At 39.9% G+C, this 25,674-nt stretch overlaps 1 protein-coding gene across 2 annotated transcripts; it reads left to right on the top strand.

The window, feature by feature from the left end:
* On the top strand, positions 1-24,280 carry LOC145432760 (uncharacterized). Of its 2 annotated transcripts, none has more exons than XM_080309591.1 (8): positions 1-78; positions 898-992; positions 1,051-1,178; positions 3,077-3,242; positions 5,173-5,256; positions 5,718-5,837; positions 6,099-6,302; positions 6,858-11,917. In XM_080309591.1, the coding sequence occupies exons 2-8, from the start codon at positions 945-947 to the stop codon at positions 6,954-6,956; spliced, it is 849 nt and encodes a 282-aa protein (XP_080165717.1). In that variant the 5' UTR covers positions 1-78; positions 898-944; the 3' UTR covers positions 6,957-11,917. The 2 variants fall into 2 exon arrangements, with proteins under 2 accessions (XP_080165717.1, XP_080165711.1); XM_080309585.1 differs by lacking the exon at positions 6,858-11,917 and adding an exon at positions 24,009-24,280 and having other exon boundaries at positions 54-78.
* The last annotated feature ends 1,394 nt before the right edge of the window (positions 24,281-25,674 follow it).

Raw genomic sequence — 25,674 nt, forward strand, 5'->3', positions numbered from 1 at the left:
GATATCTTTATGCGCTCACGAGATCCAGTCCAACTGGTATTTTCATCACGTGACAACGCGATTCGGCCTTTACGGAAGGTACGATTATGAAAGTGGATTTTCGACCCAACCAAATTAAGCAACTTGTTTGCTTGCGGGCAGAGGTCGAGCATAGTTTGTGTGTTTGGAACAGAAGTTGATTCGCGACGTAACCGAACGTATATGTCAACTCGAAGGGTACACGAGATGCAATCTGTACTGGGAGAAGGGCAGTCCCGTACAGACTTGTGTAAACTAGCAATCTAGTTATTCGTGGTCAACCAACTACTGTTTTTTAGTATTTCTAGTTCTGTTAGCGAATTTTAAAGGCTGAGAAGTTCTAAAGGAGTTGTGGATCTTGAGAAATGAGTAGATTATATAGTTATAATTGCGCGTTTAAAATATTATACTAGAAGAACAACTACAGAACACCCCTGTTTTACTTTGGCGTGAATCGTGATACCGGCGTTCTGTTGTGTGATGTTCCTACAGCCATTACTAGTACAGAGTCACAGTACGGTGTAGCCAGAGGACGGATTTTGGGGTCGCAACCCCTCCCATTGCAAACTTGTACTGGAAAACCGATCTGATACCGATAAAATAAAAACAGATGAGTTATACTTCGTAATTGAATTTATAGTTAGGTGGGTTTTAATTAGTTACTTCGGATTTTAAAGGTCGTTGGTCATAGTTTTGAAAAGTGAGTGGTTTTTAATAGCCTACTATAGTTGCGCATTTTGAAAATCCAATAGTTTGTACAAGTCTGATCCCAAATAAAACGAGTCTCAGATTTTACATTGAAGAAGCGGGTGACAGATAATGATTGCTATAATGCTGGGGTTTCCATTTCCATACTTTTTATTCGTGTTTGTAAATTAGATACCAAATATATTCAAAATCAACGGCGCAGTTGAAGAGTTTGAGGCATGGCTTCTCTGCATCTCCTCATTCTACTTTTGGTTACTTCGCAAGCTGTAAGTCTTGTAATCTGCGTTATTTCATTCATCCACGACAAGCTCCGTTTTCTGTCAGATATCCAATCATCCAATTCAAACGGAAACGTTCACTTTTGATAACCGCGATTGCCGAGATGGTTACACTGTTACGCTCAACGGCTCTTCTGTCCGTGTGAATAACCCACACCATTGCGAATGGGACCAGTGAGTGAATTTCTGGTATTACTTGTAATTCAGTCGGTGAAGCATGGTATGTCGCGTCCCAGAAGCAGCCCCTAATGCAGGGTTATTAACCGGTGTTTCATAGAACCACAGTCCTGGCGGTTCCATGGAGGTCGCGATATAGGGCTGGGCAAAATCGGGTACCTGAGTGATTCGAATATGAATCCCGTATTATGCATCGAGTCAAGTCGAGTAATCGAGTATCACCTATTATCACGTCATAACGGAATGTAAAAGTCAAATTTCAAATTTGTACCGTTTATGCGACCACGAAGAATATAATGCCTGTTATCCATCTCATAAATGATACTTTGGTAATGATGGCTCAATCACTAGTAGAATTGCAACTTTTGTGGTCGTAAGTCATGTGTCGTGGCTCAGTTCTTGGGTTCGAAATCGAAACCACGTCTTTCTGAAGTGCCGATTTTATCTCTACTATTTTAAACCAATTTGCAGTTAAGCGATTGGTATCACGCTGTTGAGTTTCGACCAAACAATACAATGAAACTTTCCAAGGTGAAGCCTTGCAGAACAGAAGTCACACTGATCAATAAATATTCATCATCATGTATTTTGTTTTGTGTGTTATAATGATTGCACCGAGGTCATGTCAACGAATTTACGTAGCCTCGCACTTCTTCATTGTTATTCTAACAAATGCTACGCTAGCACTCGCACGTTCTAGTATAGGCCCAAACTTTTCTTCAAAATAATCCACGTTAAATTTGACCCAATATGGATTACTCCGTCACCGCTAAGAGCGGCTAAACATCGGTTGTGGCTCATAATACGAAATGAAAATCAACTGCTCTTATTCAAAATTTCATGCGTCATATTTTGTGATACGTTTGTTGATATACAATGCTCTTTCCAATTCTCTACTAATTGCTGACGATTACCCCTAACGAGTGTCGACCGAAAATATTCGGGTTCATTTCAATATGAATATACTATTCAATTGTATATTGAAGTTCTGTGTCTCCAAGACGTTCTCCATCACAATATATATATTCTATATATATATATATATATCAATTTCAATTCAATTCAATTTATTGCAAAAATTTCATCATTTCAATGCACCACTAGACTGCGATACAAAGAAAGATAGGAAGGTGTCGAATCGACTTGGAGTAGTTTTCAAAATAAGACAAACACCTGGCCTGGGCGATTTAGAAAGGAGGCATGCACTGCACACTGTATGAAAAGTAAAAGAAGACAATATAAAAGGACAGGCGATAAAAAGGTGGTATGTGTAGGAACGCGAAATGGATATGTCCGACCGTGGTAACTGATATTGATTCAGTAGAAATTGTTTGTATTTCGACTTGAATATGAAAGGTCAGAACCACCTGAAATCGGTGCAATTATAGAACAGATTCCATAACGGGCTCTGACATTTTGATTTGCGAAAACTGTCGCCTGGGCTCTGTAATACGCTCGCGTATTTAATTGTTCACCAGAAATCAGGGAGTCACCAATTTACAGCAATTCCGGACTCGTTGGCTTATCATACACGTAAAATTGTCAACACGAGTACAGTGTATGATCGCCATTTACGCACGTATTCCCTATATTGGATTGGTGCTATATTGGTAAATTTGAAAAGTAAAATCCAAACTCACGCTTTTTATTTCACTCCCCTCCTTATTTTTCGGCTCGCTACGCGCCTTCTGTCACAAAGTGCAATGAAATAGGCATGGTCGAAAATATACTAAACTATGTTCAATGTGACATAAAACTGGCTTTGATTCTTTGTGGTCGCATAAAAGATACATGTGCCTTGTCTATGCTTGAGTTAGAGATCAAAACGGTGTATATTGAGAGAAGCAGTATTGTAGAACCGCAATAACCGAGTCTTTTTGCGTCTCGACATTCAGGAAAACTCATCACGAAGGAGTGAAAATAAAAAAGATTGAATCATTGGTTGCCAACGTGACAGTTCCCAGACCACCGAACAACGAGAACATGACATACTTATTCGAACTCGCCAAGCATAAGGGCAGGAAAGACAGAATCTTAGCGACCGCAAAGATTCTTTTCTCGGTGAGTGGGCCTTATATGTGGATCGAGCTTGAGGCCAATTGTACCAGCCATGGTTTTCTCTTATACTGGAACAATGTTCAGTATTTTTTGACTCGATATGGTGTTGTTGAGCAGTGTTGCGAACCCGTTAACTTTCAAAAATCTGATTCCATAGACTACTCCAAGTCGCTTCGACATCTTCCTGTCTTTTCATTGTATCGCATTTTTGTGGAGTATTGAACTGATAAAAATTGCTAATAAATCAATGATGATGAAAACAAAATTAACCCAAAACGTAATTACGGCTAATGTATACCGGGCAAAAGTAGTTATCGAAAGCCTAATTTAATCCTACCTTATAGATATTAGACGTGCTATACGTGATTCTATTGAAGTTTCCGCATGGCGAGGCGCCTTTAAAAACGCTGTGTCGTTTCTCCTTAAATTCCAAAACCAGCGATAATTCGGGAAGACTAGTGTATCGAGCAGACAAAAATGATTACACGTAGGGTTGCATTTAAAATAAACGGTGTTTTAAAACACTTCGTTTAAAACATGTTTTGAACAAAGTGTTTTAAACAAAGGTATTTTTGAAAAAAAATTGTTTTGTTTCAAGTTGTAAAATTATGCCATAATTGTGTAAATACTTTCCAAAAAACATGTTGTATGAGCCTACGGACAATTACCACCCTATATAGCCGACGTATATCGATATGAGATGGTTGGAACCCTCAAAATAGTCGGTTCAACATTAATAGTACACGCAGATATTTCGTCAAATGAGCTATATTTACTCTATATTTTCAATTCCCAATGCCAATCCACTATGACGTCACAAGTGAATATTCGTGACGTCATGACTTAAAAAAAACGTAAAAAACAATATAAAACATGTTTTAAATTAGGGCCTTGTTTTAAACATGTTTGTTTTAAATAGATTTTTGTTCTAAATGCAACCCCAATTACACGAAACAGATGAATACGAACTGGAAAGTGCGCATCCTCTCAGCGAAAAGACTATGTATTTTCACCCGTGCACCACCCCTGATATACGGGTGCGAATATATACATCGATATGGTGCACTCACACCGCGGTATAAATCGAGTACAACATTTTAATCCAAATTATGCAGGAGCATCGCACTGCGAGTTAATCTATCTCGCCTTCTAACAGTTGTTCACTGACTACAGCGGCATTTTGGCTACTCTGCTGTATTTCCCTATTTACGTTCGCAAATGCTTAATGCTTATACTCGTATATCGATCATGCGCAGGACTAAATTCGAATTCGAAGGCTTGAGCCTACACCACTGCACACTGTTCAGTTTCGCGCTACGACTATAAAACTATCACGAAAGAACGTGTATTTGCTCGTCTAATTCAGAGAAGGAATGGTGTTTCTCGGCGCGCGCGCGCGCGTCCAAATCGACAATGTGCAACGAGCTCACGTTTTTATCATTTGGAGTCGCTTGCTCCGATTACTGGTTAGTTAATTTGCTCACATAAGCATTAGTCCCGTTTCGCGAAATATACAGTAATCATTATATTTCAAACCGCGCAATTGGCCATCAAGGTTGTGCTGATGACAAAATTGCAGGTATGCCGGATGCCCACAATGGCCACAAATATCAGAGAGTAGGCCAATGAGGGACATATCCTGCGTACCCAAGTTCGTGCCTATGTAGGCTATCAACATGTGACTCCTCCGCTGTCAATTCCCCACGAACATGTCTAGAAGTGGCAACAATTCTTGATTTTGTCAACGGTTGCCATAAAACCATGTGAATTCATCCAATAGTAGTTGAATTCTTATGAAATACATCGGAGCCATAGCTACTCTTCAGGCAATTGGCTCGAAATCCGCTGAAAATCCATGGCGGCCCCGGCTCCGAAGCTCTGACCACAACGATGGCATATTATGTGTTACTCTGGCTCTGACAATTTATTTCAGGAGTACAGCAGCGAAGGATTGCGAGAACTTGCAACAGATGTCGTCCATGCGCTCATCACGCTTCATTACGACTTGGTTTTTCTGGTTAGTACTGGCTGTTTGTTGTCCATCTACGCATCTTTAGACATATGCGACGTAAACGAGCGTAAGTGTAGGTGTATTCGCGTCTAATTAGTTGCGGACTCCTTCGAGTTTTGTGGGCGGCTGTGGACCTGGACCCCAAAAACTGCAGAAGCTGATGACGAAACGAAAGTCTACGCTTTGTGACATAATCTTGACTTGAATTAATTGACATCTAACTCCTAACTGTTGACCATAGGCATGTTTTTTTGACATTTGAAGAACTAGGTGCCAAAACTGTCAAAATTTTAAAATGCGAAGAACAAGACATTAAGAAAAATTGGTTTTTGACAATTTTTTTAATAAAAACGTAAGCAGGAATTGAAATGATCACGTTTCGAACGAGTAAACATATGTGTGTGTAAAGCCGGGATTCTTGAACTTGGGTCTGTGAATGATAGCCGGCCCATTCATTGTATTTTCAGTCCCATCGGCATCAGAGGTCCTCATGCTTCCACCCGAAAGTCGCCGGTTATTTCCGAAATTTAGCGAAAGAGAAGGTCTCGACTCTGGACGCGGTCATAAAGTTCATTCATGAAAAGCAGGTAGAAAAAAAATTTGTTTCCTTCGTTCTGTCACCTCACCACCAGACTTGTTTAAACTACAAATCTAGTTGATTGATCGTCAACTAGCTACTGGTTTTTTAGTAGTTCTAGTTGTGAACTTTAAAAGTTGATATATAGTTCTATGGTTGTGGTTGCGTATTTTGAAAAGTTTGTAGTTTTAGTTCTAGTTTCGGAGTTCGAGAAAAGTGATTTCGAAAATCCAGCAGCTTTTACAAGTATGCTTTACATATTCTCTTCTAGGCAACCGAAGATGCAACCACCGATTGCCCGACCAATTATGTGGCAATGATGGAAAAAGACGGTTTTAAGGAAACGGTTATGTTAAGAGATCTGGGAGACGACGCCATGATTTCTTCATTTCGAAAAGCCTACGAGTTCGAAACGAATCTCGCCCGTACCCTCACTCAGGTTTTTCATCACTCGGAAAATAATAAAGAAATTGAGGTGAGAGCCAGAGTTGGAGGAATTGTAATTTGTAATTGAGCTGAATGTATAATTACATTTTTTCATGTGATTGTAATTGTAATTGAAGCATTTTCATTTTGGTAATTGTAATAGTAATTGTAATTGGATAAAATTTTTGCCTAATTACAATTACATTACATTGTTATTGAGACCTGAGAAGCACAACACAAAATAATTGACGCTTCTTCGTTTTACGATCAACAGCTAACCAGTGCTCACCGTGACACTAATAACTGTCTCCCATCAACATGTCAAAATTTATAAACATTAAAATAATTGTTTTTCGCGTTGGTATTGGTGTTGTGGGTGCGGGATATTAGGGTTCCTACGCATGCCACTTCCTTTCCATCGCTTGCTTTTCTGTTATCTTATGTTGCTTTTCATTCACTGTGTACATACCTCAGTGTTGGGATCAAGTCACGACCTTCGAGTCACGAGTCATCTCGAGTCATTGCACATTTTGACTCGAGTCAAGTCAAGTCGATCGATTTTCGAAGGTGACTCGAGTCATGTCAAGTCACTCGTTTTTTGTAGGTGACTCGTGTCAAGTCGAGTCAAGTCGGGTCAAGTCATGAGTCCAGTCAAGATTCAAGTCACGATTCAAGTCAAATGGAATTTTCGAAGTATGAATGATGATGCAAAGTCAGTACATTTTGCTAACTGGGTGAAAGACGGATTAATTGGCCATTTATCGAATATAAAGTTAAATATACATGCAAAAAGGCGTTGTATCGCTCACGCACACGAAAAGCTGCTAATAAAGTACGTGGGTAACTGCGCATATGCTACATGCTACAGACTGGTAATATCAGCCAACTTAGTGGCAGGGCATGGTATGGTATGGTATGGAACGACAATTTTCCATACTCCATACTTGCCTTACTCTCTCCATACCATACTTGCAATTTTCCATACCATACCAACGTTGTTTCATACCACACTTAATACATATTTCATACTTTCAAATAGTTTCATGTCATAAATATAGTAGCCTACCTTTTTTACCACCTATATTATTGATATTCGGGTGTCATTTTTGCTTGAACTAGCCATGATGCGAATCTAATTCCTGGTGATAGTTTTACAGAGTCTGTTTTGGTGAGGTTTATTAGTTCACGGTGGTGAGGTGCCGTGTACGTCTACTCTGCAGCTTCCGCGAGCAAAATGAGATAGTCAGCAGATTGTTATCTAGGACAGTCCATAAAAGGGACGGGTAACATACGGACCGCGGGCCAGATGCAGCTCGCGACAAGATTTTGTCCGGCTCGCGTACAGTTTCCCGTCTTGCATGATAATGTGGCCCGCGGCCCCAGTCTGCCGAGATTCCCCACTACTTGCCTAAACGTCAAATTTTAGTGACTGTATGTTAGGGTTACCATATTTTTATGAAGCAAATTCCGGACACTCTTTAGCGCCCACTAGCGGATTTTAAAAGGAGGTGCAACACATTGACCAACAATATGACGTCACACTAGCAAAGCATTGCCCATCGACTGTATACACTATGCAGGAATGGAGTGGAACATAGTTCATGAATTGGGCCATCTGTAATGTCAGCTCTGCTGATTGCTACTTGCTAGGGTCTGCAATAGATTCCTCCACGGGCCGGATGAAATCATCTGGCGGGCCGTGTCTGGCCTGCCATGATTGTGTTTGACAGCCCTGTCGGTGTGGCTATCTATTTATGTGTTTTCATCAGGTCCGAAACATCATTTTTTCTGCCTCTTCCGCCCAAAAAAGCACTGATCTTGGGCCCAACATAGGGTAGTCGATGTAAGTTGTTGGGCACTTACTATATGCATTTGGCTGTTAAATTTTATGAATGAATTCTGTCAATAATATTGATTCTTCCATATATTAGGCTACTATAAAATACACCAGCAGTTTGCACATCCCGTGATTTCCAACCTTTTATGGTCGCGACCTCATTTCCGACTTGAAAATGTTCCGTGGCAGAGCTCAAAACTTGATAAACTGATTACTAAAAAAATGCCGCTTGCCCAAACATACTCACGGCCTAGGAAGCTGATTACGTCTAACATCATCGCGATCCCCAGATAAAGGCGAACGACCCCAAGATTTGAAACCACCGTCTGTGACTGAAGCATCCAATCGGCCTTAACCAACTCTAGCAATATACCGTTAGCTTATAATTGCGATTGCAATCAGACTTCTTTCAGTAAATGATGGGTATTTATATTTATTTTGATAGCATCTTTTGACGAAGGTGGTGCCTGGTGCCCATACTAATATCATTATACGTTGCATTAACTCGCGCGTGGCGCGAAGAACAATTTTGAATAGCATAAATCTGCTTGAAAATAATATTGTTTATGTTGATTTACGAAAAACTTTTGAGCCTGCTTCAAGCCTTCAAAATTCCGGACATTTAGGCATATTTTAGAAATTCCTCCCGGACGCAGATTTTTCAGTGAAATTCCGGACATGTCCGGGAAATTCCGGACGTATGGCAACCCTACTGTATGTTATTATATAGGTGTGCGTGCTGCGCAGCGTGCGAGAGTGGAGCTTACGCGTAAGTTCGTCGAAGCGAGAAGACTTGCATTATCGGCATTTACGATGTACTCAACCTTAATGAATTGAAATCTTGATAAATTTTGGGTACCGAGCTTATCAAACGCTTTAAAATCTTAAATAAGGATTGCACCGTGATTTAGTTGATCAGAGAGAAGCAGACATGGCGACGCCTGTATGACAATGCTGTTCTCAAATCCACACTGTACTGTCATTATCGGCGAGAAATGGCTCTGAAGTGACATATTGCTGTCGATAAAATACATTCATTAAATACGATTTATTCCTTGTATCTGTGCGCGAATAATGTATCCATTCAGCAATCCGGCCCGCTGACTGGAGAAGTTGCCCGCCCCTGCTCCATAAGAATATCGTCGCATTTCCGGTACATTGGCATGAGGCGCATGCAAGTTTGAAGTAAATACTCGCAAAATAACTTATAATATAGGCGCACCAAAAAATGTCCGAGCTATTACAGGCGATCAATACTGCAGCGATCTGCGTGATTGGTTGAGGATAGCGTGGTGAGAATTTCAAACTATATCCACCCCACTCCCTGATCTATACTCCTAATGTGAGATCGTTTGAAACATGGCCATTAAGATATCTCGCTATGTAAATAGTATAAATGTGAGGACAATATTTCAGAAGAAATGTAATTATCAATCACATTGAGCAATTAGTACGTTGTATCATGATTGCTTGTAAGCTGTCGTCACTCAAGGAATGAGGTAGTTGGAGTAGCCCACATTACCAATTATTGCATCACACGATAGACTTTGCTCGGAGACGTAGTGCTAGATTCAATACGGCCGTAAACCAAACTTTACGCTGATTGGTCGAGAGACAATGGCCATGGATACATCGCACCAACGGAGGACGCTGCATTTACCTAAGCCAAGGGTCGGCAACCTACGGCCCGCGGGCCGGATCCGGCCCGCCAAGCGAAATCGTCCGGCCCGCGACATGATAATTAGTTATCACAAGAATACGGGCCGCCGCTTCATAATGAGTTTCAATCTGCAGTGCAGCGCTGCATGAAAAAAATGCGACATTGCTACGCTATAATAGTAGCCTACATCGTATTAGTCTATTGTTACGCCATGAAACGAAGGTGGTTGAAGTAGGAGATGGAGATAGACTATAGACTGGATCAGTGCTTATCAATCGGGTGTATCTCGCAACCGAAGGTGTTCCATCCTTTTTAAAGGGCTGATCACTCTAACGGGGCGTGACAATAAAGGTGTTCTTCCTTAGCTTCAAGAGCGCTTGGAGCATCTCAGACGCAATGACGGAATCTCAAACTATTCAATTATAGATAACTAGCCTCCGTATGTTAGTTAGCCTGTCTATAGTTTGATTTTCCAGAAGGCATTGTGTGCCAATACAAAAAACCAGAATAGTGTTTTGGCCACAATGGTGAAAACTGTTAATATGATTTTGTCTCATCAACATTATCAGTTACGCCAGATATTACTAGATGCAGAGAATCAATATGGCGATGTCATGTTGGCCTATATCTGTCATGTTCATTGTTCGCTCATTGAGTCGAGCAGCTATGCTTACACGAGTGTATGATCTGCGAAATGAAATAGCAACTTTCCTCGAAAATACAAATATCGCCGACTCATAATCTTGTAATCGAAAATGGGTATCTCATCTTGCTTTCCTGGTACATTTAACGTCACATCTGAACAAATTGAACTTGCAACTTCAGGGGGAAAACAACTACATACATGAGATGTTGAGGCGCATTCAAAACAAATCTGTGACTCTGGAAATGTCAACAGTACAACGAAAATTATGCTCACTTTCCTATACTGGAGGAGAGAAAACCTAGTACCAACACTACATTTGTAACTGTGATACGAAATTTAACTACTGAATATTCACCCGCTTTTCCGACATTCCTTGTCTACAAAATGAATTCTGACTATTCAGTATACTCTGTTTAATATGGACGCCAATACCATTGCCTGAAAATTTCAAATGGGCTTTTCTGAAATGCGATGCAGTTGAATTGAATGACAAATTTCATACAAAGAGCATATCGCTGCATGACTTTGACAAAGAGTACGTTCTTGAAATTGGTCTTTATCCCAGCTTGACCAGCAATGCAAAAAAATTGCATCGATTTTTGAAAGCACGTACGCATGTCAACAATAGTTTTGAACAATGAAATTCACGAAGAGCAAGCTAAGATCACGTATTTCGGACGTCCATTTTGAATATAGGGTCTGATTCTTGTTTCATCTGACTTGTTACCAGAAGTTGAAAACCTTTCACAAAGCAAGCTGCGTCAATTGTCACAATTATTCTGTGTCGTTGAAGTGTAAATACATGTGTCTTCGGATTGGTATGATTGAGATTGCAGCAATGTAGGATAATATACCGAAGTGAGCGTAAAATATAGTACTAAGAAAAAATCCGGCCCGCCGAAAGGTTGTACACACGAAATTTGGCCCGCGACGAGCAAAAGGTTGCCGACCCCTGACCTAAGCCTATAGTCGGCACTACGATGTATTCCTATAGCCGTGTAGACTGTATAAAAACGACAAGATTACAGTTAAATGTTTATTTCTTCATCAATAATAAAATTAGGAAAGGAAATTAAATATTTAGTAACGTACACCAAAATATAATGCCGAAATACTGCTGTGTTTATAAATTCAGTGCCACCAATGGCAATGAACAGGGAAAGAACAGATTTTTCCATTCATTTCCTTTCAACGCAAAGGTCAGGAAGGCTTGGGAATGCAGAGTAAGAAGGCAGGATTTCAACCCTACTTCCACAAGCTTCATTTGCTCCTCATCGCTGGTGTCACTGCCGTTGCAGTGACTTAAAAAGCCCAGAAATCACAGTGAGCCGAGCTGCAAGTCGGCAGGTAAAGACCCGATGAATCGCGAGCCGATGCATGAGAGAGTGGAAAGAATGTCAAAGACAAGAATAAATGCATTGATCAGTTCAAATACTGTCATGTCGTGGAGCACAAAGCCTTGAACAGGCTAAAAGCACCACTGTTGTGTACAATAATAATAAACAAAATCAATGCCATAAACAGTCTGGCAGTGCCTGTCTTGAGATATAGCTTTGGTGTGGTGAACTGGCGCAAAGATGAAATTAAAAAATTGGACACAAAGACGAGAAAACTGATGACAATGCACCACATGCATCACCCAAAATCTGATACACAAAGACTGTACATCCCCAGAAAAAAAGGTGGTCGAGGACTACAAGAAATTGAACAAACTTTCAAAACAGAAATCATTGGCTTGTCACAGTACATTAACAACAGCGATAACATTTACTGCAAACTCATTGCACAGGAAGACAAACAGCGCAAAACAAAATCTCTGAGCTATCGTCACGACAAGTACGTCAGAGAAGTCAACATGGAAACAGCTAACCTGTACACTGCTGAAAATACTGTTGCCAAACCCACAACAATAGCAAAAGCAGCATGAGTTCGATACAAAAATGCAACGCTCAAAATGAGAGAAACGATATGGGAGTCAATGCCTGTTCATGGACAGCACAAGAGTTAACTTCATAGCCCCATGTAGACGAGCTTTCATGGACCTGGCTACTCAGCTCTGGTCTGAAACCGACAAGCGAAGGGTTCATTTTCGCAGCACAAGACCAATCGCTTCCTACTAAATACTATCGCAAAAGAATTCTGAAGCAAAACACAGACGGCAAATGCAGAATGTGCCACAACCAAAATGAAACTGTGGCACATCTCATGTCCGGCTGTGGTGCACTTGCAGCTACCGAATAGGGTAGATGTGGTACCGATGGATCACTGGGACCGAAAATACTTTGAAAATTCTCTATGATAATTCCATGATTACACTCCATGAACTTGTCTACAATTGCATGCTGGCAAAATCTTTCCTTGCATACAAAAAAATTCGACGAGCTCGAGCTATGGGGCTCTCAGATGTTTTTTGCTTTGGGGGGTGTTAACTAAATTTAGATCGACATATACATATTTCTTTGTGACCTTCAACACGAACAAACCAGCAATCATTTTTATTGTGAAGTGTAGGGCTTGTATCAGGCTATATAATGGCACCTATTATTTTTTTCAGTACTTTCCTTGATTGGAATTTTTTTCAATTCATGTGTAAAATTCATAGGGTGGTGACCGATGATACAATAGCAAAATCAAGCAAAATAATCAAGCATTCTAATCATGAAACAAATGAAACATGCCTACGTACAGAAAATCTTTTTTGTAATAATTGCATATGATGTTTTATCGCTATAACGAGGTATTTGGAAGTCACACTGTCGATTTTCGGGCAATATGTATGTATCCTCAAATTTATAAGTTCGAGCCTAAATCCAAACGTGATTTTACGACAACATTTGAGTTATTATTTATTCTATTTTTTGACATATTTGCGACCAAACATTCTTCTTTGGCTTGCTGTAGCTTTGATTATAATACTGAGCAAGAAAAGTTGTCACATCTGTTTTTTAGGGTATATGTGTCATAGGTCCCCGGGTCGTGTGCCATTGGACCCACCGGGTGAGGACCGATGATACGTTCGAGCAACAAATTTTGAACGTCCATAAATATTTTTTGAAAAGACGGATATTCATGTATATGTGCGCGATAGAGCTTGTATCAAAGTGCTGAGCCAGCAAAAGATCTGCTGTTTGCGGCTGAACATTTTGGGGCCAGCGATCATTTTCTAATTTTTGATCCATCGGTACCACATCTCCCCTACACATGGAGACACAATAGGGTTGGGCACTACATTCATCTTGAATTATGCAAACATTTTAACATCACTACTTCGACAAAAAATTGGTACGATTACAGCCCAGCACCAGTGACAGAAAACGACCAGGTAAAAATTCTGTGGGATGTACCAGTTATAACTGACCGCGAAATCAGAAGCAACCGCCCGGATATGATCATCAAACTAAAAAAGAAAAGAGAATGCTTGTTCATTGAACTGGCTCTCCCAGGTAATCATAATATACAACAAAAAGAATCAGAAAAGCAGTCCAAATGCGCAGACCTCAAAATGGAATGTGAGAAAATGTGGCGATGCTAAATAAACATTGTACCGATAGTTATTGGCGCTACAGGGGTCGTGTGCAAAAAACTCATGAGACATATCCGACAGATTCCGGGTAACGTTCGATTCGACATGATCCAAAAGATCACGTTATTGGGCACTGTGCATATTCTTCGGAAGGCGTTGAATGCACCACTCGACTAAAATTATACTAGTGAATCACAGCATCATTTCTGTAATTTCGATTCTTCATTTTCCATCATCTCTACCTCTGCTCTGTAACCCTTGCCAATTCTTCATCTACTGCAATTCTGTAATCTGACTTAGACTCCATGTATTGCATAGAGATAACAATTTGACTGCATTACTGAAATTTTAAAAAATTTACTCCAATCTCGCCATTTTCCTTTGGGTGCAGGTTGCTCCCCGGATTATGTGTGTATTGACCAGTTTCTTACTGTGAATAAAGAATATAATAATAATTTGCTAATAATAATAATAATAATTTGCTCCTACCACTTTTGCAAGGAAGATTTTGCTGCTAGTGCATTATAGATACACCAATACAGTCACGTCTAAAGAGAGGTGCGATTCCCAGTTGCAATCTCCGTGGTGAAGCAGAAGATACGCGCATTGCAAAGAGGCGGACCCTGAACTCCATGCCGTGTCAACTGTCTTCCTCCAATGTTGTGGATGATGCACATGCAAATCTTACATTGTCATCTGGTGATCATGATCTAGAATCGCCATCGTGTAGCCTTGAAATGGAATCTTCAAATCCATCACCTGAATCTTAGGGTTAGAAGCCAACAAAGTCAGTCATATGCAGATTAGCTACCTAAGCCCACAGGACATCAGAACAGAGAGGATGTGCAGAATGGGGTACATACATAGGACTCTTCGACTCACAAGTAGCAGTTTTGGTAGGGTTTTAGGCTACTTTGAGGGGAACAAGAGAGCAGGTACTCCATATGCAAAATCTCTTTTCAAATCACTTCAAGGACAGTACAGTATGAACAGGTATTCGATATTGTGGGGGTTATTGCACGAAGAAATGGTCATTCAAGACTACTAAGCATCACTCATATGAATGTAGCAAAGATTGGTCTTGTTTATTTTCCATATGGATATCTGGGTGCTTCACATGATAGAGTGATTCTAGCTGAGCAGACCTCATCTGCACTGGTGTGCTTGAGGTATCGTAACAGCACATGCGATGAGTTCATGAAATTTGAACTTGGGCAGAAATCACAGAAAAAGAGTTTTTATTTGACTGCTGCTAGATAATTACAAGTAAATCACTCTTATTGGCATCAAATTCAGGCCTAAATGTATGCCACAAATAGTCCTGCCTTCTTATACTCTGCATTTCCAAGCCTTCCTGTCCTTTGCGTTGGAAGAAAATGAATGGAAAGATCTGTTCTTCCCCAGTTCATTGCCATTGGTGGCACTGCATTCATAAACACAGCAGTATTTCGGCATTATATTTCAGTATATGTTATTAAATATTTTCTTTCCATTCCTAATTTTATTATTGATGAAGAAATAAACATTTCACTGTAATCTCGTCATTTTTATACAGTCTACACGGCTATAGGAATATATCGTAGTGCCGACTATAGGCTTAGGTAAATGCAGCGTCCTCCGTTGCTGCGCCGTATCCATGGCCATTGTCTCTCGACCAATCAGCGTAAAGTTTGGTTTACGGCCGTATAGAATATCGGATCAACATTACTGTTGTCATTATTACGTCACAAAATCATGTCATTCCAAGTGCTCCTAAAACCGTTGCACAAACGTGTATTTGTTCCTACACAGCATTCAATAGTTCACGTTCACACATAACAAAAGCGATCGTATTCCGTGAACAGCGATCAACGTACGCTTCATGAAGCTTGTACAGATCACGCGATAAAATGTATGAAACGTCCAAGTATGGAAATGTCGTTCCATACCATAGATTAAAATCTTCCATTCCATACCATATACTTGCAATGTTCCATATTCCATACCAAAATATCGATCCATACCATACCATACTTCCATACCATACCATGCCCTGCTTAGCAGTGTTGGGATGACTCGAGTCATGACTTGACTCGAGTCAGACTCGAGTCACCTTTGTCGCATGACTTGACTTGACTCGAGTCACTTTGCTAAAATGACTTGACTTGACTTGACTCGGCGTATCAGAAATGTGGATTGACTCGTGACTCGGAGCAAAATTCACGAGTCAATTTCAAGTCATCAAGTAATCGGTGTCGATATAAATCACAGTATCTTGCATATGTTCGGATTGTTCGCGAAACGCTTGTGTAGCCCGTGAAAGCGACCAATCATTCAATGACCGTGCGTTTCACTGAGCCTCGATTGTTCTCTCACAAATAAATTGACCGCAAACGAAGTGATAGAAGCTTACAGTATACGTTGTCGTAACTCAAGCAGTAAAGTAATAGAATAGCAAAATGTATATTTCTGTTATCTGTTCTTACCATAACCAAACCTCTTGTTTTATTGAAATTCAAGTAGAATATAGTTTATGTAGTCCTCGACCAGGGTTGTAATGACTCGAGTCATGACTCGACTCGAGTCAGACTCGAGTCACGATTTTTTTGTGACTCGACTTGACTCGAGTCATTTTCTTAAAATTGGAAAATGACTCGACTCGACTCGAGTCAATATTTGGATTGACTCGACTTGTACTCGAGTCATTACGCATGACTCGACTCAAGTCATTGACTCGGCTTATTTCATATGACTTGAAGGTGAAGAAATTTGGGAATTACAATGGTTAGATCAACGCATGTGACGAATTCTGTCGACATCGCTATTTGTCACCACTGCTTTCGTTGCACTCGTCTGATATCAGATATGCCGCCGTAAAAACAAAAGACAATGGTACATAGTAGCAAAGAGCAATGCATTGTACAAAATAATCCCGTGGTGAAGAGGTAATAGTACTCAAGACTTTTCAATTATACAAGCAAACAATCGAAGCAAAGTCCAATTAGAGCCAATGAAATGACTCAGATGGTCAAGTAGCCTACTTGGAAGAGACTGATAAGCTCATGTGTAGATTTGAAGGCGATGATTCTTTGTATTTTTGGGCGACTAGAAAGGATGAGTATCTAATGCTCTTCTGTGTGGTTCAAAATTGCTTTTCAATTCAAGCATCTAATGCAACAGTGGAACGTGTATCCAGTAGATGTGGATTATTCTAAGGCCATCCGCCTTAACATATATGAGAATCTCCTTTCCACTTTAGTATTTTTAAGTGTAACTCATTGATTTGATCTGCTGTCTGTATAAACACACAATACCCTCCGTCCATTTGACGTTTTGTTAGATATGTGCATTGTGCACGTGATTAATAATCAATGGCTAATGTTGTGTGATGTTTGTACAATAGGGCCGATCAAAAATAACTTTTTTTTTATTCTACATGGTGGCTACTTGATAAAATTGTTACGTTGCATAAAAAGAACACTGAATCTGGCTTGATTTTAAATAGTGGAATCAATGATATGAGAGGAGAAAATATTGGATTTGAAAATACATGGAGTATTTTTAGTGAGAAATGATTTCATATAATATAATTACTAGGGCGATTTTTTTTGACATGTCAAAAAAAGTCAAAATAAGGTCAAAATTTTAGCGTTAAGTCAAAAAATGTGAAAATTGACAAAATTTTTCGCAACCTGCATTTTATTTGTATCGTAGATTTTACGCAATCGGTGAACTTATCGTTTGACATTTTACAGTTTGTAGCCTACTTTATAGGCCTACCGTGGCAGACGGCACATTGTCTGCTCATTGTGAATCATAAACAGTCAAATGAAACAAATAGGTTGACACGGTGTTATGCTCAGCGTGCCGCAATAATCTGAGTGAAGTAAGACTGCGTGGGCATTGCATGGTTCTTACAAAAATTGAGATATGCATCATTGTCAGAATGAAGCAACACGGTGTGTCACCAGCAGTGTACGCACGCACAACTTCAGTGTTGCCAGTCAATAGCTGTTTGTATATTCATGGTGTTGTCGACTACAATGGTCATTTACACCAGGCCGATATTCCTTTTTTTCGATTCCGTATCCGCCGAGTATTTGCCGACTTGTAGCACGGCCCACTCCTATGCTTTTTGTAAGACACCGCTTACGCGGATGAGATGGCGAGGAGGAACCTAGATAAACCTTCAACACTTGGGTAGGAATACTGGAGTCGACCTCGGTCGGACTAGAACCTAAAACCCATTGGAGTTGTTGCTGTGGATTATCCCACTACGCTATCTCGCCTTCGCCAAATCTTCATCCTTGGCAAGCTAGTTAGTAAAGACAGACACTTTTTACCCGAGAATCAGGGATATCTAGAACTAGATATCCATGCGGAGAATGCAGGAAAGTATCTTTCGATGTACTACAACAAATGTTAATTATTTCCACCATAGTACATCATGTACTGGAATTCATCACAGGGCCAAATTTTGTTAAAATATTATTTCTTCATGTAAAAATTTGTCAGTTTTTGAGTCAAACAAGTTTTTCAGGGAAAACTACTTCGTAAGGACAGACAATTCAAACCAGAAATGAGGATAAGTAGTAAAATTCTAACATTTTTTGGGAAAACACCTAATTTGCATACGTTAGGTCAAAATTTGGTCAAAATTTAGTTTTTTAAGGTCAAAAAATGTCAAAATTTAGATTTTTTAGGTCAAAATCTTTCGTTTTTTAGGTCAAAAAAAATCGCCCTAATAATTACATACTAGTAGTAAGTCGACTATTTTTTCATATTCAAAATATTCCACTCTAATAACTTCGCTTCTTCTAGTTGGAATTGAGCCAAATTTGCTATGAATCATACTTTTACACAATCTAACAATATCATGAGGTAGCCGGTAAAATTCGAAAGTCTCTTTGTAATTAATTCAAAATATTTTCTCATAGCATTGCTTTCTACTGGTTGAAATTGAGCCAAATTTAAGTTCTTTCAGATAATCTAATAATTTAAAGAAGTAGCCTCCTTTTTAAGATTCTGCCCTGATTTTTGAGAATTTTTGGTAAATGTAGGGAAAATTCGACTAAGATAACAGTAAATCAGCACTAAAGTAACGCTCCGGCGACTACTTCGGGAGCTGAGCAGGAAAGTTGACATTTTTCTGGTCAACCACCTGATTTAATGTGAAAGCAAAACCGCACCTCTACATAAACGTTTATTTGTTGATTCTCTACCAGCTTGTATCTAGACGTAAATTCGTAGGTTCTCTATCAGATAGTATGTAGACGTGAATTTGTTAATTCTCTATAAGCTATTTGTGAGCGGTCGTCGATGTGCTAATAATATAAACTGATTGCTTGCATTTGTGATATATCAGACTGACAGATATTGGATTTAAAGTTCTAAGATTAGTAAAGTTATCGTATTGGCGGCCCGTCTCGTCTATCTGCAGCATCGGTAAATGAGGCCAGTCCGTTATCTGCCTTAATAAACATGTGCCAAGACTATGATAGGGACAAAATAAGCATGTTTGGCAAGCAAGGAATTCGATATCACCCAAGCAGGATTGAAAACATAAGTTGAACATGACTTCAATACTGTGACTTGGACTCGACTCGAGTCATAACACTATGACTCGGACTTGACCCTTCAAACGGTGACTTGGACTCGGACTCGAGTCGGTGATGAATTGAAAATGACTCGACTCGACTCGAGTCAAAACCACAAAAGTCAGATTGACTCGTGACTCGGAACCATGTGACTTGGTTACAACCCTGTCCTCGACCATTGTCGCAGGCTCCAATAGTATCGTATCTATCTGTAACTGGGTAGGCTACAATGTATTGCATCATTATCATTCCGATTCTCTATTCTCTATTTTGGCTGCTAACCCTAAACTGAGACTATGCAATTACGTAGTTTACCAGTTCTACGCATATGTGACCGATACAGCACCTTCTTGCGCTTATATTTAACTCTATATTCGTTCATCGGTTCGGAATCAATGACCACTCGAACTGTATTTCAGACAGCTAGAAAATTGCAATGACGTATTCATGCCTCATACATACTTCGAAAGGGCAACTTGACTTGAAATGTGACTTGACTCGTGACTTGACTTGACTTGACTTGACTCGAGTCACCTCCAAAAATCGAGTGACTTGACTTGACTCGAGTCACCTTTGAAAATCGATTGACTTGACTTGACTCGAGTCAAAATGTGCAATGACTCGAAATGACTCGTGACTCGAAGGTAGTGACTTGATCCCAACACTGCTGCTTAGTGGATCGAATGCGAAGCCTCGAGAAGTTGCAACAAATTGATATCTACACATCCGCGAGAATATAAACGCATAAACTACGTTCGTTCGATTTAAATGATAGGGGAGATGTGGTACCGATGGATCAAAAATCGGAAAATGATCGCTGGCCCTGAAATGTTCAGCTGAAAACAGCATATCTTTTGCTGGCTCAGCACTTTGATACAAGCTCTACCTATCGCGCACATATACATGAATATCCGTCGTTTCAAGAAATATTTATGGGCGTTCAAAATTTGTTGCTCGAACGTGTCATCGGTCCCCACCCGGTGGGTCCAATGACTCACGACCCGGGGACCTATGACACATATACCCTAAAAAACTCAAATGTGACTACTTTTCTTGCTCAGTATTATAATCTAAGCTACAGCAAGCCAAAGAAGAATGTTTGGTCGCAACTGTCAAAAAATAGAATAAATATTAACTCAAATGTTGTCATAAAATCACGTTTCGATTTAGGCTCGGACTTATAAATTTGAGGGTACATACATATTGTCTGAAAATCGACAGTGTGACTTCCAAATACCTCGTTATAGCGATAAAACATCATATGCAATTATTACATAAACATTTTCTGTACGTATACATTTTTCATTTGTTTCATGATTAGTATGCTTGATTATTTTGCTTGATTTGGCTATTGTATCATCGGTTCCCACCCTACGAATTTTATACATGAATCGAAAAAAAGTCCACTCAAGGAAAGTACTGAAAAAAATAATAGGTGCCATTATATAGCCTGATACAAGTCCTACACTTCACAATAAAAATTATTGCTGGTTTGTTCGTGTTGAAGGTTACAAAGAAAAATGTATATGTCGATCTAAATTTAGTTTAGACCCCCTAAAACAAAAATCATCTGTGAGAGACCACATTGCTCGCGCACGTCGATTTTTTTTGTATGTGAGGAAAGATTTTCCCAGCATACCATTGTAGACAAGTTCACGGAGTGTAATCATGGAATTATCATAGAGAATTTTCAAAGTATTTTCGGTCCCAGTGATCCATCGGTACCACATCTCCCCTACATGAGGGTTGGTTAAGGTGATCACTGCGTAATATAAGCACTGAGTGGTCGCAGGAACAAGATACGTTGCTTATTAGATTAATCTACTACTGCTACGACAACGTATGCTGTGATCGTTTCGTTTGCGGCCAATTTATTTGTGATGTAGCAATGGAGTATCAGTGAAAGGTACAATCAGTGGATGACTGGTTTCCCTCACAAGTGACATCGACGTATTGCGAACAATCCGAGCATACATAAGAAAGGGTGATTTAATCGACACCGTTTACTTGATGACTTGAAATTGACTCGTAAATTTTGCTCCGAGTCACGAGTCAATTGACATTTATGAAGCGCCGAGTCAAGTCAAGTCAAGTCATTTTACATGGTGACTCGAGTCAAGTCATGACTCGAGTCATCCCAACACTGCATACCTGTTCTTTACATCGTGTAGGTCGGGGATCATCAAACCGGGGTACGCGAGCAAATTCACATAGTACACATTCACTGTGACAATTTCAAGGTTTATGTGTCAAGCGAGAAAAAAGCTTAGGCTTGCCAACTGCAGCGTTTAGGGCTTGAGCAGCGATGCCGCGTGACTAATAATTGGGCTGCTTGTTGTGCCGGGCCGTAACTGCCACACCCAAAACCTCCCAATTGGAGGAAGCCCGAGCTCGAAGAGGGCTCATAACTAAGTCGTTTATGAACTCGAATTATAGAGTATTTTAGAAAAATTTATGCCGATTTAGCGCTGCCAAGTGTATTGATTTTTGGGAACACTACCCCAAAAGGAAAACTATGCATGATTTATATAAATGGGCATTCCGGCATCGGCCATTATTGCGTCACGGTGTGTCAGGGCATGGAGCTTAGGCAAACATGGGACTCTGAGAAGTGTGCCAAAAAGATCGGCAGCGGGTAAACATTGGCCAAAAAGGACTGACCTAATGTTGACCGAAAACTTCGATATATATATACATATAAATTTATAATTGTCCATAGGGGCCTGAATAGCTGGCGCCGAATTTTTAAGTCCCGGCAATCTGCACAGCACAGGACAAATACCATCATCCAGAGAAAAGTTCCTTATCAGTAAAAAAATACCAATTTGAAATCGTGTGGGTCTTTTAGTTTAGTACGTTTGGGCGATTTCAATATTTTATCAGCTATACAGCAGACAGAAAGTAAAAAATAGCAACATGTCAAACAATCAATCAATCGACAGATTATATTTTCATTTGCCCAAGACACATACACAATGTACAATGCGATATACAAGACACACAAAACAATGTCATGAACAGATAAGGGGATGCCGAGCGACCAACCAGTTGGGGTCTCTTGAACTGGCAGTAAGTAATTATACCAACAGGCCCGCTCGAATATGTCTAATTATTAATTACGTGCCATACATTTTCTAAGACAACATCTCACTCATTTCTAACGGCAAATTTGATTACGTGGGGTCAGAGAGGATGAAATATTTCTTGAAAAATATATATGCAATGACCAATATTATTGGCTGATTCAATCATGAATTATAGAAAATTTTCGTGCGATGAGGACGTCTGAACTCACTGTTGATTACCAATATGAAATCTCGAACACAAGTAGTAGTGAAAACAATCATTCCAATGAAGGATTGGGGGGGCTGCGTCCCCCAGACGTTTGGTCCATCACCCTATGGAGGCGGCCAAGACCAACGTTTTTTGGGGGAGGGAGGGGGCTGACGAAGTGCTGTTTCGACCCTGATGCTGTATAACGTGAATCGCTTCGAAGAGATTGATAGTTTAGTAATTTTATGTTGCTCCTCAGCCGTGGTGATGAGTTTTTCCGTAGCCCATTGTCGATTTCGGATTAGTTCTGTCAGCAGTCATTTTTTGAATATGATGATTACTTTATTAGCGCTATTCAATGTTCGGTGTTTTGCTTCTGTACAAATAGCCCTGGTCGTGAATAAATACCAGATTATTTCGCTGTAAAGCAGCTGGCATTATTTTCCATTGACCAAATAAGGTACAAATTAAACCTGAGAAGTCATTCATTAAGCTATGACATTATAATAGCACGTAGTACTCAAATCCAGAGTTGGAAATTAATTGTAATTGTAATTGTAATTGGGCTGAATGTAATTAATTCATTTTTTCATGTAATTGTAATTGTAATTGAGCTGAAATAATGTAATTAATCCAACTCTGGTGAGAACTCGCTAAGTCGGCAGACTCGGACGACTAGAATATTATAGCTGTCTAATGAGACTAATTAGACCGAAATGTCGGTAATCTCATTCTAATCTAATTTGTTAAATGTTTATGCTCTCATTTTAATTCTAATCTATACTTTGATTTTCGCGAAAATGCTAAAGGATAACTGTATGGCGCGAAACGATCCAAGCTTGCTGCACATACATTTGCCATTCTCATGCTGATGAGAATTAACTCTGAGTTGATATGAATTGAACTTGATTAATGTTGTATATATTTACCAAGGAATACGACCGCGGCCATTGATTGCACTTTTATCGACAGAATGTACACGTCAAGGATACAGAATAAAATATCCTCGATGACCAATATGTCGCCATTACTAATCCCAGTAACACTTTGATTACACGGAGATATCAAATAGGCTAATATGCGTTGCTTGATTTTATTGACTGTGTGTCATATTACTGTTATTATTAGGGTTTTAATGACTCAAGTCGGACTCGAATACCAAATTTTATTTGACTCGACTTGACTCGAGTCATTGCGCATGAGTCGACCATGTCATTTGCATTGAGTACACTTTTTTCAGCTCTCAGAGTTCATATCTGCCGAACTACTTCCTCAAGTCACGAAAAACATCGGATCTCTCAAAAACGTGATCGAGACAGCGCTTGGTGGCGCTCATTCCACGTCCGATCGACACTTGAAAGAATTTTTATTTGATAAATACCTTGATATCTAAATAAATGAACTGATTTTTTTCTGTGAAAATGTAAGGACCAATAGAATGCTAGGCTTCTATTTTCTGTGTCCGCGCTCTTTCAATAAGGGCGCGTCAATATCATCTCGCAGACAAATCCATCTCACAATGTCACGATATTGAAGCCAGAGGTAGTTAGCAGAGCAGGATTTTTACTTGTAGCCTACTATTCAATCAGGTGGCTTTCTTTTGATGTTACTGACTCGTGTTATATTTCTCCCTTTTAAGTCTGACTGCTTCGCCGAGTAGGTATTCTTTAATTAAATATTTGCATCACTGATATGCGCGAGGTGTGCTCGGTTGGTGATGGGTGCTCACTCCTTTGGGCAGGGTTGTAACTAAGTCACAAGGCTCCGAGTCGCAAGTCAATCTCACTTTTATAGTTTTGACTCGAGTCAAGTCGAGTCATTTTCAATTCACCATGGAGTCAAGTCCGTGAGCAGAGGATCGAGTCGGAGTCGTGGTATTATGATTCGAGTCGGAGTCCAAGTCATTGTTTTGACTGCTCAATTTCCTCTTAAGGCATGATAAACCCACTTTTTATGACTCTGTTTGGTGATATCGAATGGTTCGATTTACATTATACTAATTTTCCTCACTTTTAGCAGTTTCTATGGTCGCATTTTCAAGTACCAGTACCAATAGGCGAAATCCCAATATTGGGAACTATTTAGTTAGTTAGGTCTAATTTACTATTCTTGGCCGTCTGAGTCTCGAGTCATATGACTTGGTTCGAGTCATGCGCAATGACTCGAGTCCAAGTCAAGTCAATAAACATTGACTCAAGTCAAGTCGAGTCATTTCTGTATTTTTAGAAAATGACTCTCGAGTCATGTCGAGTCATCAGAAAACCGTGACTCGAGTCGAGTCATGACTCGAGTCATTACAACCCTGCCTTTGGGGTCGGATTTACAAATCTAAAACTCAGAAGGTTTCTTGGTCTATTGACGACTTATTGTCTCTTATCACATTAGTAGGCTACTTAGTGTACGTAAGAAGGTACTGTATATCGACAATTGAAGGCAGGTATCTAAAATACACAACAGCTACATCATGCAGTAAGAGAAGATGGAATATTGGCTGTGTATACCTAGGGTAGCATTTAAAACGAATGTTTGCTTAAAACACTTTTTTAGTTGTAAAATCAAGCCATAATTGTGTAAGTACTTTACAAAAACATGTTGTATGAGCCTACGGACAATTACCACCCGATATAGCCGACGCGTATACCATATGGCAAGGGTCGGCAACCTACGACCCGAGGGCCGGATCCGGCCCGCCAAGCGAAATCGTTCGGCCCGCGACATAGTAATTAGTTATCACAAGAATACGGCCCGCCGCTTCATGATGAGTTTCAATCTGCAGTGCAGCGCTGCATGAAAAAAATGCGGCATTGCTGCGATATAATAGTAGCCTACATCGTATTAGTCTATTGTTACGCCATGAAACGAAGGTGGTTGAAGTAGGAGATGAAGATAGACTAGACTGGATCAGT

This window comes from Botryllus schlosseri, chromosome 2, assembly GCF_051294905.1.
Source record: "Botryllus schlosseri isolate E-star chromosome 2, Bs_hap1, whole genome shotgun sequence".
Lineage (NCBI taxonomy): Eukaryota > Metazoa > Chordata > Ascidiacea > Stolidobranchia > Styelidae > Botryllus > Botryllus schlosseri.